The sequence below is a fragment of the Vigna radiata genome, chromosome 11, assembly GCF_000741045.1.
Source record: "Vigna radiata var. radiata cultivar VC1973A chromosome 11, Vradiata_ver6, whole genome shotgun sequence".
NCBI lineage: Eukaryota > Viridiplantae > Streptophyta > Magnoliopsida > Fabales > Fabaceae > Vigna > Vigna radiata.
The window spans coordinates 14,238,048-14,255,136 of record NC_028361.1 but is presented as its reverse complement, the minus strand read 5'-3'; the positions used below and the strand labels follow the sequence as shown (position 1 = coordinate 14,255,136).

Sequence of the window (17,089 nt, the reverse complement as noted above, 5' to 3'; positions counted from 1 at the left end):
CCGCCCAACGGTGAATTTTGCCGCCGGGCGGTTTCTTGACTCTTCTTTTCTTCAATTTTCTTCCTCTATCTTGAGTCTAAGACCTTCATCTTCAAACCCAATCTTCACTTTCATCAAAATCACTACAAAACAATGCAAAACAAGCGTAATATCGCTAAAAATAGCTTTTGACTCTTGACTGACTCATTTATTGAGTTTTACTTGATTCTAAGCTCGTTCTAAGTCTTAAAGGGTGTAATTTGGTCTAAATTGACATATGAAAATAATTGTTTTTCAACCGTTATCACAACTCCAAACTTAGAACTTTGCTTGTCCTCAAGCAGACAAAACAAAACAGCAAACAAAGGAAAGCTTGGCTTTCTACTCATTCATCCAATAGTTCAACATTCCTAAAGTACAAAGAACTACTCAATTTCAGATTTTCAGTGGAGTCAAATCAAGATGCACATATGCTTCCAATTCAGTTCAGCTCACAAGTTACTCAACAGATGTTATATATTATGAATGACCAATCCACTAAGCAAAGATGCAATCATGAAATATAACAATTCTCACCAGGCAAGTGTTTCACTCAATCACTCAAGTGTATAGGGTAACACTCCAACACTCTATCATTCACAAGTCCCATGAAACAAAATTGTCACTAATCTAAAACAACCAAAATCCTTACATGCAAATGCCATCAAAAGGACTTTTCCAAGGCTTGTAATGAGACTGGGCTAACAAGAAAAATTGGTTTTTCTGGAATGCAAATCCTTGAGTTAAGAGAGCTACCATGACATTTAACATTTAAGTACAACTCTCTTCTTCACCAATCTCACTTATTCCCAACTTTTTCCCTTTTATTTTGAATTGAGCCCATCTTCATGCTTTTCTTCTTTTCTTTTCTTTTTCTCATGTATTTTTCTTTCACAACATTTGAGCTCAATGCTTTTCAATATTCTTTCAATTTCCCCGATGCAACCCCAAACTTGAACCTTTTCATTACATACAATTAAGCTCATCCCAACTCAAGGTACTGAATTTCAAGACAAGGGTTCACATCCCGTTTAAGGCTAAGGTTCAATAAAGGTATAATATTTCCAAACACTTTGGGCGAAAATTTGGCTAGAGAAGGGTTTTCAAAAAAATGGCCTTGATCATATGACATTCACATGCAATTCAATCAATCATCCAGATTAAGGCAATATCATTCATGCTTTCCTGTGAACAATACATAGAACAATAAAAACTCTGGAGCTTAATACCTCACACAACATGCTTCCTCACACAATATTCATTCATACACCGTGCTTAGCATCATAACCACAATCATAAGTCATCACCCATTTGTTTCACAGAATATCAACATGCATTGCAACTCAATTCTCATCTAAATCAAATCATCATCAAGTAGGATCATCATGCAAATCATTCAGTCAAACATCTTCAGAAAAAGTATTCAAGCCAAGCATACACACGAAAAATAAAATTCAACCTATTATAAGAATTTAAATGCAAAGGTAAAAGAGAGAATCTAGGTTGCCTCCTAGTAGCGCTTGTTTAACGTCACGAGCCTGACCCAAACCTGTTTAACACTTGTCAGTAAGTGCAAATCCTTCCAACACCCATCAGTAGGTGTACCTTCCTGTGTTCTCCAGTAGTTCAACAAAATTTGGCATCCTCCAGTAGATGCCACCCAAAAATTGTTCCAAGAATTAAAAAATTCACAAGTTCCATAAAAACTAAAACTAAAATTTACACAAATTATAATTGTCCCAGCAATGTCACGTGTTATCCTTCTTGCGGTGTCTCCAGTACACCGAATCTTCAGCTTTCTTTTATGCACTTGCTTGACCTGTCCACTGTGTGGCATCTCAATCTCCACCATCCCTTCCTCCTTTAGCTCTTTTAATACCCACTCCATCTTCTTATATTTTACTTTAATGTCTGGCTGGAATGGGTCTTCCTTTAGTTCGGACTGGATGAATCTTCTTCCTTGATTCACAGGTACCTGCAAAACATTACAACTGTCAATATAAACAATACCTGATGTGTTATCTTCAGAAGCAGCTTCTCTCTCAGGCTTCTTATGTCCGACTCTCCTTATTACTCTGACCTCTTCCTCGTCATAGCCAGTATAGAGAAGCAAATATTCCTCATCTCTCATCATTATCCTTTTATCATGGATACTAATAAGCATCTTGGATGTTGCCATGAAAGGTCTTCCCAAAATCACAAGAATTTGTTCATCATTTTCCACATCCATAATAATGAAATCAACTAAGAACTCAAGCTGCTCCACTCGCACAATAACATCCTCCACCATACCGATTGGTTTTGCCATGGATCCATCTGCTATCGTCACGATAACACTAGATGGTTTCAGCACTAGTCCTCTGAACTTTGTTAAGAAATGCTTGGGTAACATATTAATGCTAGCTCCAGAATCTATCATGGCTTCCACTACATCACACCCATTCAAAACACATGAAATTGTTAAACATCCTGGATCTTCTACCTTAGGCGGATGCTTCATCTTTTGGGGTTGAACTACAAACTCCTCTTCTTCTTTAGTGAATTCAACTTACTCTTCCCTTTCTGGCTCAATAATGTCTTCTTCAGGATCCTCTTCTTCATCAGTGAGTTCAATTTCCTCTTCACTGCTTCCTTTCTCATTGATTTCATTAACATCCATCATCTCCTCATCTCATTTTTCATTGTTTTCAAAATCAATTGGCTCCTAGTCTGCCTTCCTTTTATGGCTTGTCAGAATAGCTTTGCACTCATCCTTAGGGTTAACATCAGTATTAGCCCTAAACTGATTTTTCTCTGTGGTTTCTATTCTTTTTGACAGCTGCCCAATCGCGCCACCGCCCGGCGGTAGGGGGCCACCGCCTGGCGGTTTACCTCTAATCGCAAATCCGCCCAACGCCCACACCAGGTGCCTTCTCCTCGCCTTGGACCGCTCAGCGGTGAATTTTGCCGCCAGGCGGTTTCTTGATTCTTCTTTTCTTCAATTTTCTTCCTCTATCTTTAGTCTAAGACCTTCATCTTCAACCTCAATCTTCACTTTCATAAAAATCACTACAAAACAATGCAAAACAAGCATAATATCGCTAAAAACAGCTTTTGACTCTCGACTGACTCATTTATTGAGTTTTACTTGATTTTAAGCTCATTCTAAGTCTTAAAGGGTTTAATTTGGTCTAAATTGACATATGAAAATAACTGTTTTGCAACCATTATCACGCACCAAGTTTGTAAGCTCAACTAAAGCCCATTAGCTCAGCACACTAAGTCTATGCGCTCAACTAAACTAAAAATTCTGCTACACATTATCAGACCCTAAACGCTCGCATAGCGCCCAATTCGCTATGCGAGTGCCCCATGTAGTGGCTCAGACTCTCCAAACAATCGCAAAGCGTACTTATTCGCTATTCAAATTAACAAACATTAATCCCAGACTCCTTCCAGTCGCATAAGGCACAAATTCGCTGTGCGAATAACCGAACAGGGGACACCTCACTGTGAGGACTCGCTATGCATAATCTGCAGAACGCAAATTCTATAGAATTATGCAACTCACACCCCCCTTTACCATTTCTAACCATTTATACTAACTTCCAACACTCACAATTCTTGTTTGATACTTAATTAAACTTGTATAGATGATCCCAACCTCCTTACTACAAATCTAAAGTGATTAAGACTCAATTTCAATTCTAGAATTCCAATTTCAACAACTTAGGGACCTAATCCCAGTTCTACTACTTTGCACTTGTTTTAGACCACTTTTATGATTTTAACAAGTCACAATGGACTTACTTAAGCTGCCCCAACAGTCCAAAAATGCTTTAGACCTCATTTGCTTAAAATCACCACCTCACTTCCTCTAAAATGACCTAGAACATGCCTGATTCACTTGACTCCCTTCCTAACAAGTATCATACAAAATTTACACTCCAAATCACTTCAATCACAAAATTATACTTTCCCCCAATTCAATTTACACGCACTAATTCAGAGAGTCATGATTAAACATTCCAGTTCCACAATCATACAATCTAGCACATGCAATTTGATCTACTCAAAACCAAAACACAACACCAACAACATAGCACTATAAAAACTCAATATACATACACTACACACAACCAATTTAAAGAAGTATTCTTGCTCCCCTTACCTCAAAATCAAACTGCCTAACTCACACGACCACCTCAACAACACCTCGTGCAGCAATGAACTCAAAAAGCTCCGCCTAAGACCCAAAATTAATCGGTTAGTTATGAAGCCCTCTACGTAGTGGACGTCTGGGCGCCTCCTGATCGGAAATCCAACCACTCAGTGAGGAGGAATGGAAGAGAGAAGGCAGAGAAGAGAGGACAAAGAACAAGGAAAAGAGCTTTGAAGGGTGAAGTTGGTTGCTCAGATAATAAGAAAGAACTTTGAACTCAACATTTCTATTTAAATATTATATTATTAATAACGTTCAGTTCTATTATCTGCTGCCACTTGTTCACTTCCCAAGGCTGACTTTTTCTTAGTCCAAGATCTACACAAGTAACGGACAAATAGAAAATGAACTTTTTTTTATTACGGATTGAATAATAGGTAGACACTATATGTGCGTGACCCGACCCATTATTATTCCTATATTTAATTTTTTGACTCAATTAAGTTTTATTTTTATCTTTTAAATCAGAAAATTTGTCTCTATATATCAAATTAGTAATTAAGTCTAATTATAACTTATATATCTATTTTAAAATAATTTTTAATAATCTATACAAAAAATCAATCCACTTGAGTATTAAAAATTAATTTTATTTTATTTTAAATTAAATTAAAAAAATACTTATTTTAAATTTATAATTTGTTTGAAATTTTGATAAAAATATTTTTTGTGATTTTGTCTAATATGTCAATTATGCTGTTTATTCATTACATGAACCAACTCAATTTTTATAGAAAAAAATATAAACAAAATATTAAAAATGTAAATGGAATGTTTTTATTCTAATTTTTAAATCTTAATTTTTGGAGAAATTAAAATAATGTAGTTTTATTTGTTAATTCATTTATAAATTTAATTTTTCTAACAAAAATAATATTGATATGATATTTCTGGATCAGCAGGCTTCTACGATTCCCACTGTTACGAGAACGCCCTCAAAGCTTCGGAGCGTCGCCACTGTGACGCACACCGCTATGGAGAGAACCCCGCCCCTGGGTCATTGGAGCTCGCCTCTCATTCTTGCGAAACCCAGCCAGACCCAAAGAAAAGAGAAAAGAGAAATGCCTCCATGATGTGGAACGAAGTAGAATTAGGGAAAAGAAGAAGAGAACTGCGCCAGAACTAAAGAAAAGAATAAGAAAACGACGCCTCCTTATGCGAATGAAACAAAGCCAAACAATTTGGGGAAGAAGAGGTTCATGCAGACCCGAACCAGAACGAAAAATAAATCCTTTTTCTACCTGTGAACTTCCTAGAATGGGGAAGGAGAGAAAACTCTCCATGGGTGACGCGATGAAAGACCCAACTCGTCCTTGAAGAAGCGGTGGAATTTGGGGGAGGAGGGGAAGGGGTTTGCGGGTTTATGTGGGATTGAGAAAAGTGACAGGTGGGGAGTGAGTGGCATAACTTTTTTAAAAATATCATAAAATAATTTTTTTTTAAATATTTACGGGTTGAAAACAGGTATGTAATGGGTATTCGCGGGTTGAAAAAAATTCGTAGGTTTTTTTATGCAAATATCCGGTGGATAACAGGACGGGTAACATATACGTATTTTGCATGCGGGTCGCGTTTGGGTATTACACTATCTGTGCCCGGCCCGATCCGTTGTCATCCCTAGTCACTACCACGAATATTGACATATAAAAAATTCAAAAAATTAAAAATATTAAAAAGAAAATTACAAATTAACACATGTCGTTTATAAAAATAATGTTCATGTTAATTCAACTACGGGTGTATACAAATTTAATAAAAAAGACAGTTGAATTAATTCAACACAATTAAACTTAAAGATGATAAAATAATTAAGACTAAAATGAGTAAAAGAAAAAGAAAATTAGAACTAATGTTCAAATTAAACTTAACAGCAAAATATTGTGCACTAAGAAAAATGTCAGATATACATCATTTGTTAAGTTGTTTATAATATCCACGCAAGAAAATATAATGAACAAAATTGAAATAAAATACTTTTATTTACTACAATTTTTAATGCAAAAATAATCTGAAATCAAAATAGTGTACCATCTTAAGCCCGTAAGAGTCGTTGAATATAGGACACAAACTAATGAAATAATAAAAAATTGTTAAGATACTTATACCTGATAAATGTTTGCACTAGATATTATCTCTAGTAGATAAACTTTTATCTCCTTCTATCATGCAGTCTAACTGTTTGACTGAATTCTTGAGCAGGTCGTCCATTGCACATGATTTAAGTCTAATCAGTGTATCACTCTTTTCTTAGTTAAAATTAATTCAATTTTTTTTTTTCAGATTTAACAATTTTTTAATAATTTTTTATTTCATAATTTTCAATATATTTTATTGATAATTATCCTTTTATGCACAAGGACATAACTGGTATTTCAAAGATTATTGGGTGCTGCAAGAAAGAAAAGATGGAGGTGCAGTAGTAAATGGCTGGGACAAATTTTTTTTCATTTTTTGGCCTGTACAAGGAAATGGCTGCCTGCATTAGCTAAACTTGTTGGGTCTAATAATTTGGGCTTCACAAAAGCCCAATGAGCTTCATAGTTGACACAAGCATTTTTCTAATACTAGTTACTCAGAAGAACGCAAACAATTGATTAACATGGGATGATGTTAGAGGATGTTTATCCTCGCACCTTAGAGAAGCAATAATTACTGTTTATCAAATTGTATTTACTTCAACCTCTTCTATTCCAAGTTCACTCCTTCATCAATGTTCTTCTTCTCTCGCTCTCCTGCTCGTGGTTTTCAATATTGTGGTGGTAAGTTTTATATGGTCTTTTTTGTTATTCATTTCATCTCATGTATAAGTGTTTTGGTTTGAAATTTTATTTTTATTTCATTTGATATAATTATATTTGCCATGTACTGGATTTTGAATCTTTTAGGAAACAAATCAGATTTAGAATTTTGGTTTAGAAAATTAGTGAATTTCGAAATTTGATTTGGAATATTATTAACTATCAAAATTCGATTGAAAAATTCATTACATGTTTAGACTAATTAAATTTCAAAATCTGATTAAAGAAAAACTAATCCGATTTCAAAATCTGATTAAGGAAGTCACTAGATTTTGAAAACCTGTATAGGATGTCACCAGATTTCGAAATCTAGTTTATGAAGTCATTAGATTTCAAAATATGGTTTATGATGTCATTGAATGTCAAAATCCAATTAAGATATACTCATCAAATTTCAAAATCTGATTAGGGTATCATCAAATTTCGAAGTTCGTTTAACAAAGTCACTGTATTTCAAAATCTGATTAAGTCTAACCAAATTTCAAAATCCGGTTAAACTCTTAACTCAATTTTGAAATCTACTTAATACCTTGATTGAATTTTGAAATTCGGTGACTTGCTTAATTTTTTTTTAAATTTTTTTTGTTTTTTTGCTTCTACTTTGATTTTTGTTGAACTTTTTTAAAAATTTGTTGATGTATTATTTTTAGTATTATAACCGAATAAGTGAGGTATTCAATGGTAGTGATGTTATGTTATTGGTGGTATATTGTGAGATGAAAGATTATTCTTTCAGTTTGATGGATTCACAGGTAAATTCAAACATCTTGTCAAATTTCTCTTCTTTGATCAATGAAATGTGTGAGAGAGATTATACAAATAATTTTACAACTGATAAGATTTTTTCCATAGGTGATGACTTAATTGAGTGAGTTTGAGGGATTGCTTTTGATCTTGAATTTGGTGTCATAACTATACGATTTGATAAAGCTACCGATCAACTTGGAAGAAAGAAGTTTGTGTTGTTAGGATGTGAAAGGGGTGGAAAGTATAGAAAATACAAACCTGATGTTCAATCGAGTATATATGGTACAAGAAAATGCGAGTGTACTTTTAAATTGAGGGAAAAGTCAAATTCTAATGGAAAGGGGTGGGTATCGAATGTTATATGCGAATATCATAACCATGTTTTAACATAAAGTTTAGTTGGTCACCTTTTTGCTAGAAGGTTAAATCCTACTAAACAATCATTACTTATTGATTGTAATGTGACAATAATCAAACAAATATATAATGCAAGTTTATAGATGATCATTGAAAGGGTTGTGATAAATATATCCACTGAAGTAGACATGTCGATGAATCTTAGGTGCTAAGTGATCTCTTTAGGACATATTCCGATGTAGTTAAATTGTTGAAGGAATTTAATGTTGTTTTGTTGATGTATACAAGATACAAAATCAACAAATATTGATTTTCATTACTTTAGATAGTTGGGGTAACATTTATAAGGTTGATGAATGCCATTAACACTGTATTCCCTAAATGTTATCATCTCCCATGTCGCCTTAACATTCAGAAAAAAATGTGAAGGCTAAGTGAAAAATGTTAGTAAATTTTGTTGAGAAATGAGATGGTATGATGAAAGCATGGGAAAATGTCATAGATTATGAACAAGAGTCAATGTTTGCTGACTATGTTGATTGACTTCATCATGCCTATATTTCATGCCCTTTATTCTTTTAATATGTCAATGAGTCTTGGATTATTCCATATAAGACATACTTTGTAAAGGCATGGACAAACTGAGTTATGCATTTAGGAAACATAACATCAAACATGTATAATTTAATCTTATTTTATTTAGTTGTTTTTGTTATATGTTTCATAATATTATTTATGTCATCTGTATTAGGATTGAGTCTGCTCACTAGAGCCTGAAGAAAGTATTAGGGAGTAGTATGAGAGACCTTTGTTCGTGTTGACATGTAATTCATAACCTTATCATCTTGTAACATAATTAGATAAAGGCGTCATTTGAAAAAAGTCTTAATCTTATAAGTGACACTTTTAAAGGAAGTAGATATAAAAGACTTGTTGAATGTGTATCAGATATGCATTGGGACTCATATTTGTGAGGAGTTCTATTCAGTAAAGCATATATGTTTTGATAGGGAAAGTGATGGATGCGTTCTGAGATGAAAATATGATCTACCGTATGCTTGTGGATTGACAAAATATGACCCTATGATGATTCCTCTAGTTGAGATTCATATCATGTGGACTATATTAAGGTTTTCAAATATTTGATCAAATGATTCGCATGCAGAATCATTCATTCAACATGACTTGATATAGTGTTGGAACGTTTCAAAGAAGTTGACATTGTAGAAAAAGTGAACATTAAACAAAAGTTACTTGAAATTGTATTTCCTACTATGACATTTATGGTACCTCCATTGCATAAAGAAAAAATGAAGGGTGCATAAAAGAGTAAAAGTTCATCAATTTGAAAGGTCTACAAAGTGTAAATTCTCATATTTTGAGCACGTAGACACCTTGCATTCCATCTAAGAAACTTCATCACGAAAGAAAGAAATGAAATCTAAGGCTAAATCTGTGAAACAAAGGAGAGTACACATGTTAGATTAGTTTCATCTTATTTGTCACTCTTACATTATCGATGCTACTGATACCATTGTCAATGGTCATTGTATCAATAAATGCATTGCTTCTTTGTTGGGAATGGGTGAAGGATCATGGCTCCTTATATGGCATGACTTGTTTAAAGAACTTAGTTAGTGGTGTTCTTAGGCTAAGTGGATGCTTGTTCTTTAGACATCACACGAGTTATTTGTAATGTCTCATAGTGCATTCTTAGGCTAAGTGCCTTTGTTGACATCACTACAACTAATCATCATCTGTAAGATTCTCATGACATGCTTAATATATCCTTGCATTCACGGTGACAAAAAAATAATTATCATTCTTTAATAGCATAAACACATAAACATTATATGGTTACATACCAACAAACCATATTTTGACTCCAATTTCTTAAGAACTGGAATGTCACCTCGGACATGATGTCAAAGTCGAGGTACATGATTGGGTTGGTTGTTGTTAGCAGTAGGAATAACATAGTGACAGGTTACCTTTTGGAGATGTCTCCATTATGACATTGACATACACATGCTTGGAAAACAAAAGCAAGAATCAATAATGGCTATAATGTTAGCCTCTTGAACAACATTTGTCGACTGTGGGATCAACTGCTCATGTCTAAATTTCCTTAACATGCATTCAGGAAAATGTTGGTGTACATACCAATGTGATCCAACCAAAAAACATACTGACGACCAAGTGTGGATGACTAGCTCGATGTGATTGATATGAAGCTCATATCATTCCATCATATGTTAGTCCATCCAAATGTGCCCTAGCCTCAAGTAGGACGAAAATATGCCTCCAATTACCCAACGTGCAATGCGAGGTCTATCTTCATCATAAGTAGGCAGGAGATGCCTCTTTCCCATCCCATGAAAGTGTTCATAAATCTAACTCTACAAAAAATTAATTAAAGGTCGGTCAACAATGAAAAAAAAATAAAGGAAATGAGTGGAAGATATATGTTTACCTATAAAAGAGTAAGATATCCAACAAATTACTTTGTCTTAGAAAAGCTGGTATCTTCAAGCTGCTCGTACAAGGGGACCCAGTGCAACATCTCCCTAAGCATATCCAACACATAATTGCAAGTCTTTGAAGACCACTAAGACGAATATAGGAGTGACAGTGGTTAGAAGTGGTTTAAAGCAAGGGTTTTGATTGGCTGTGAGGTAAAAAGAGCTCATCTTTGTGCTGCCAATAATATTTATGTGGAGTTGAATCTATAACACTTTGTTTTCTTTTTCTCTTTAACCTTCTAGACTTTTTAATTTCGCATGACAATTTATCATATGTCATGGATTACTCGTGCAACTTTTTGCTACTTGCCCCACCACCACTTAAAATCTCATGTGGTGTAATTCATGCCTCGCTAATTCTCCAATTTTTTTGCTTCCATTTGCGATGTAGAAGTGATTATTTTGATTGCTTTTATTCTTCTTTGTTGGTGCCACTATTGAAAGTGTAAAATTACATGCAATACATTTTCTTTTGATTTGTTTGCAATTAGTTTTATTGTTGCCATGTGTTTTCTTAGTATGTGGTGCATTTATCTTAGATTATATCTTCTTAGATCATTAAAATATTGTTAGATCATTAAAATGGATTGATAACTAGGTCAACAATAGATAGATGATGAAAAACAATAATGACATTGGAATAATTTTATTTTAGAAAAAAAAACCTTACGCATTAATAAAAGGTTTAAAGAATAATTCTAATGTATTATTTCAAAGAGTAGAGTACCATATATATACATATAAGGATCCTATAATCCTTCATCTATTAAAGGAATGACAGGTGCACAAATCTGCACAAATTAAAATAATATCTAAATTATAACTNACACANTATTTGATTGCCTAATATCCTTTAATAGAATATTTAGCATATCTTAACACGCATGAATTATGTAAGAAAATATTTATTGGAATATTTGTCGTGCAATTTGTGGCATGGAATAAATTGTATTAGTGCAATGATATTTAATGATTAAAAATACATTTTGGTGTCTTGTTTAATTTTGAAAAATATGGTTTAGTTTGACATTTAAATGGTCAGAGTATGGAAGATGTTGTATGGTAGAATGGATTGGTAGTGTTGGCATGATTTATTTGAGTAGAAGTGTGAGTTTTAAAATAGTACATGTATGGTTTAATTTAATCATGGTTGATGTTGTAAGGGTGTATAGTTTACTTGATAATCGTTATATTGTGATATATTGTGGTTGTATGTTTACTTTGTAAGTTCACCCTTTATTTTTGTTTGTGCAATGATGATATAACTCGTGTTGTTATATGGGAGCAAACGATTCTACACATGTTCAGGTTGATGAATAAAGTGGTAAGTATATCAGAGTGTTACGGAAGTTTTCAGGTTTATTAAACATTTTCTCTTAATTAATAATTTTAATTTTAATTTCGTAACAACTATTTCTAAGGATTAAATGTTGAATTTTGGTTTAGTTTATTTTAGGGATAAATATGTTTTCATTCCTTTAACATTCAGATAAAATTGGAATTAGTCCCTCTTTGAAACTTTGGACCAATTTAGTCCCCCATCTTTAGAACTATGTGGATTTAGTTCTTATAATCAAATTTTATTAAGTTTATGTAATGTTTCAAACGTGTTTCTCAGTTAACATTGAAATATGTCAAACGATGTGAAAAACTCAAATGCTATCATGAAACACATTTAAAATGTAAAATAAACCTAACAAAATATAGTTAAAAGGACTAAATCCACACATTTCTAAAGTTGGGAGACTAAATTGGGCCAAAGTTTTGAAGAGAGATTATTTTCATTTTCACTGAAAGTTAAGGGACCAAAAATATATTTAACCATTTTATTTAATTAAATGATTTTATAATTTTAATATGCATTTTTTTTAAAAATTTCGTAAGTTGAAAGGTATTATATTTTCCTAGTGACATCATAAATTGGGATGTTACATATTGCATAAAGGCATCAATCCAAAATTCAAAACAAAATCTTAATGACATGTTCCAAATTTGTTTAATTTTTTTACCATGAGAGACCATCTTGATCTTTCCTTTATCCTACACAAAACAATTTGATATAAAGTTCAAACAAATCGTTAACCATCAAAATTCAAAAAATAAATAAATATTCAACTAATGTACTAACCTAACATTGCCACAACTCATATGCAACATGATCTGAATAACTCATCATGTGATATATCATGTGGACCTCCAAAAATCCCTCTTCTTCATGTTGTTCTTCAACAAAAACCTTGTGCTTTCAACAACATCATCCTACTGCTCAATAAGAGCTTCATGCTCGTCATGAACATCAGGATGATGTAATGCCCCATCTTTTTTTCAGGACGACTCCTTCTATGAACTTATGTAATAGGTCTCTTTCTACCTTCACTTTGTGAAGAACTCTAGTCTAATATGAAGTACACCTCATGTTTTTGCCATATCTATAATAAAGAAATTCATAGAATGTTAAAACACTAAATACAAATAAAAATATAAAAATACCAAAAATAAAATTTTAAAAAATATATATACCAGATTATGAAATCCAGTTAGGCTATCACCGAATTTTGAAATCTAGTTAAGGTCTTAATCAAATTTTGAAATTTAGCAAGAGTTTAATGCGATTTGGAAATTCGACGAAAACTTAATTGAATTTCGAGATTCAATTAAGGACTTCAATGAATTTAGAAACTGAATTTAGAAACTGAATTTAGAAATTAGGTTAAGATCGTTGTCAAATTTTGAATTCGATTCAAAACCTAAATCCAATAGAATCTTAACTAGATTTCAAAATTTGGTGAAAACAATAAAATGATTTAGACCAAATCCATACGTATCCCTTATTCTTTGTCCATATACACTCTATATAAATAAATTTAAATTAAAATGTAAAGCAACATATCGTAAACGAAAATGAAAACAAATATGTACCTGTGTGTTGTTGTGCTAGGAACAAAGCAAATGAAGCTTGGTTGGCTGGTTTCGCAAAATCCAACAGGTGCAAGGGTGGACAACAAAGGGGTGGAGAGGAAACAAAAGTGTGCGACGTTAGGATTTGAGAAAATTCAAAGAGGAATAAATATGATGGGTGTAGCGTGGAAAAATTATACTTTTGACACACAATTTTTTTATATTCATTTGATACTATCCTTCCTTACTTTTTCTTCTTTCTTTTTAAAAAAACTACAAAAATTCACCTTTTTAAGATCATTTTACCCTTGTTAAGTGTATCAAATGAATCTTAACTAATGTAATGCTACTCTTCCTAGTGCAACATCACGTTAATTATATAGAAGAGAAAAAATATTGATTTTTGTTTACAAGGTACATTTGTGATTAATTCAAAATTTGAAAGTTTAAGATAAGAGTTTAAAAGTGTTGGAAGAATCCCAATTATAGGTAACAATGATTAATGAAAAAATTATAAATAATAATGATTAATAAAACTAGAGTTGTCAAAACGAGTAACTCGGTCTGACCCAACCCGACCCACCACTGGTTGACCACTTAGTGAGCCAACCCAACCCGGCTCATTTATTAGCGAGTTGAAAAAATTTGAACCCGACCCGACCCACCACAGGTTGGTGGGTTAAACTGGTTGATTCATTAGCTCACTTAACTTTTTTTCACCTTCTTCTTCTGAGATTCTTAAACATATTATTTTGATTAATCAAACTGAAATAGTAATAATTGAACCAATTGATATAAAAGAAAATGAAACAAAAAAACTCTATTGTTATATATTATAAGCTATCAATCATAAAATTTTGCCAATTTAATTTAATGGGACATACTCAACCGTTTGACCAAAAAACTACATATAGTTGTTAACAAAAATATATAGCAGAGGGGAACTTTTGGATAGACAGCAACACAACGCAGCACGAAAGCTCGATTGTGAAGTAAATGTTGTGTGTTTTGAATAATTAATTTAATTAATTTGATTTCAATAAAAAAATAGGATTTGAATAATTAATTTGATTTCAATAAAAAAATAGGTGGGTTGGTGAGCTAACCCGACTCACCACACCGGGTTCTTAGTGAGTCGGGTCAAAATTGACTCGCATCAAAATTTTCATATGTTTTTTTCAATCCAACCCGACTCAAACCCGTAATGAGTCAAGTTACATCACAGATTTCAACCCATTTTAACGATACTAAATAAAACCATAAGTACATTAGATTATTATTATTTATAAATTACAAAAACTGAGGTAAATAGAGTTAAATAAAGACATTTAAGAAATCTCAACTCATCACACACACAGCAAAAGATTCATAAAAAGTGAAAAACTTTCACCCAAAACTCTGTTCCATAATTCTGGCAAACTCACTTCTATCAACGAGTTGATCACCATTTTTATCAACTGCATTGATCATTTTCTGACACTCCATCAAATCTCTGACTAACCCCAAAGAGGACAACACCCTCTGCAACTCTCTTGCTTCTATAAACCCATCTTTGTTTTGGTCAAACACGTCAAAGGCTGCTTCTACCTCCGACAAGGTAACATCTTCATCAAACAATTCCTCAATTTCTTCAACAGCACATTCCTCAATCCCATCACATTCACATTCAACAATCATTCCTAGTTTTTCCATCACCAAAACCACGTCCTCTTTGCACACTCTAAGCCCTCTCTCAATGTAGTCCAAGCCCTGCTTCACACCTTCACAACTTGACTCAGCTCTACTATTCATCAATGTCTTCCATTTTTGAGCGACATAGCTAAACACAAACTTGAAGAAAAACAAGAATGACAACAAACCCTTTGCTCTAACATTCCTCGTTAAGATTCCATGACATAAAGAGAGAAAAAATAAGGTTGTATTATCATGTTTGTTCTCCATGTTGGTGATATCTAGACAAGGGAAATAGTACATGAACTAGTATTGTGGATGTAGCTGTTCTAAGATCCAATGTCTAATTTATAGACAATATGTCTGAGCTTCAAGCATAAGCGTCAACTCTTCAACGTGATACAAGGGGAAAGGTGTCTAATGACACATCATTGCTTCAAGATTTCCAGGAAGAAAAAAAGTGTTTGGTACAAAACATTTTATGGTTAGTGTACTGAGAAGTAAACTTTTCTATCACATTGAATTTCTGTGAAATTTACAAAACAGTAACGTATGGACAATTATAAGACCTCACGAATGCGATAGGTGAAGAAATAGTTGAAATTTCTTAATGGTTCATGAAAACGTGTAACCTTAAAGTATGAAAAAAACGCTTCAGTTTACGAAGAAAAACGATCACATGCAACGCACGATAAGGTAAGTTGTTTAGAAAACGCGTTTACAAGGCAATTTCTCCCACAAGTTCTTCCAAGAAAATGGGAATAACTTTTTCCTTATTTGCAAAGAACATGTCTTAGTCACTTCATCGATGTTCGTGTTAATTGTTTTTTTAGTTGAATGGAAATTGAAGGGTTTAAAACAATATAATGTGTACAAAGTAATGAACTTTGTTTTCCTTTATTATTAAAGATGTCTCCTTTCATGGTTATAAATTAAAATGTTAGTGACCATTAGTGACTCTATGCTTCAACTTTGTATTCTTTTCCTTTTAAACAAAATTCGAACTAAACATATTAACCTAAAATCTAAAACAAAATTGACATGTAAAATTTTTATTTTTTATCCAGTATAAAATTATGAGGAGAGGATAAAAAATAAAATGGAACAGAGATATCTATCCTTCTAATGGGAGGGCAAGTTTGAGTCAAGAACGAAGTAGATATAACGTCAAGATTTGGTGTATAAGTTAATTATTATAGACATCCATGTTTATGGTTTTCACAAAATAAATAGCTTTTCCCTAAAAATATTTTAGAAAATTAAGATCAATGTATAAAAATATAAGAAAATTGTTTCTTTTCTGAAGTTTATCAGTACTTTTAAAAGCTAAGATAGAAATAGAAAAAGTTGATCAAATGACGATATTTAAATATAAAAATGGTTAAAGATAAAAAAAAAACTCGTGATAAGATAATAACATAATAATATGTAAATATATAACACATTAAATAATGTTAGAATATAATATAAATTATGTTTAAATGAAAATTTTCCTTAAAATTACATATCTTATTAAATAAATTGATCTTTTTTTTTGTATTTTTTATAATTTGAAAAATATTAAAAAAAGTAAATTTTAACTAAGTTATGCAAAAAATTTATTTTATTTAAATGAATTTTTAAAAATTATAAAGAAACTTAAAACATTTTAAAGTGATAATTAACATCTTAAAGAATTTAAATGATTATTATTTGATTTTGCATTCTAATAAATATTATAATTTAAATTTATGCTTCAAAATAATTATAATACATTTTTAAAAAAAAATATATTTGAAACTGTTTTTGTATTTTTGTTATAATTATATATATATATATATATATATATATATATATATATATATATATATATATATATATATATATATATATATATA

The 17,089-nt window shown here is 32.1% G+C and overlaps 1 protein-coding gene across 1 annotated transcript; it reads right to left on the bottom strand.

The window, feature by feature from the left end:
• Nucleotides 1-14,904: 14,904 nt before the first annotated feature.
• Nucleotides 14,905-15,492, bottom strand: LOC106777484 (probable calcium-binding protein CML45). Its single transcript, XM_014665060.2, has one exon. The coding sequence runs from the start codon at nt 15,480-15,482 to the stop codon at nt 14,928-14,930; it is 555 nt and encodes a 184-aa protein (XP_014520546.1). The 5' UTR covers nt 15,483-15,492; the 3' UTR covers nt 14,905-14,927.
• Nucleotides 15,493-17,089: the final 1,597 nt, after the last annotated feature.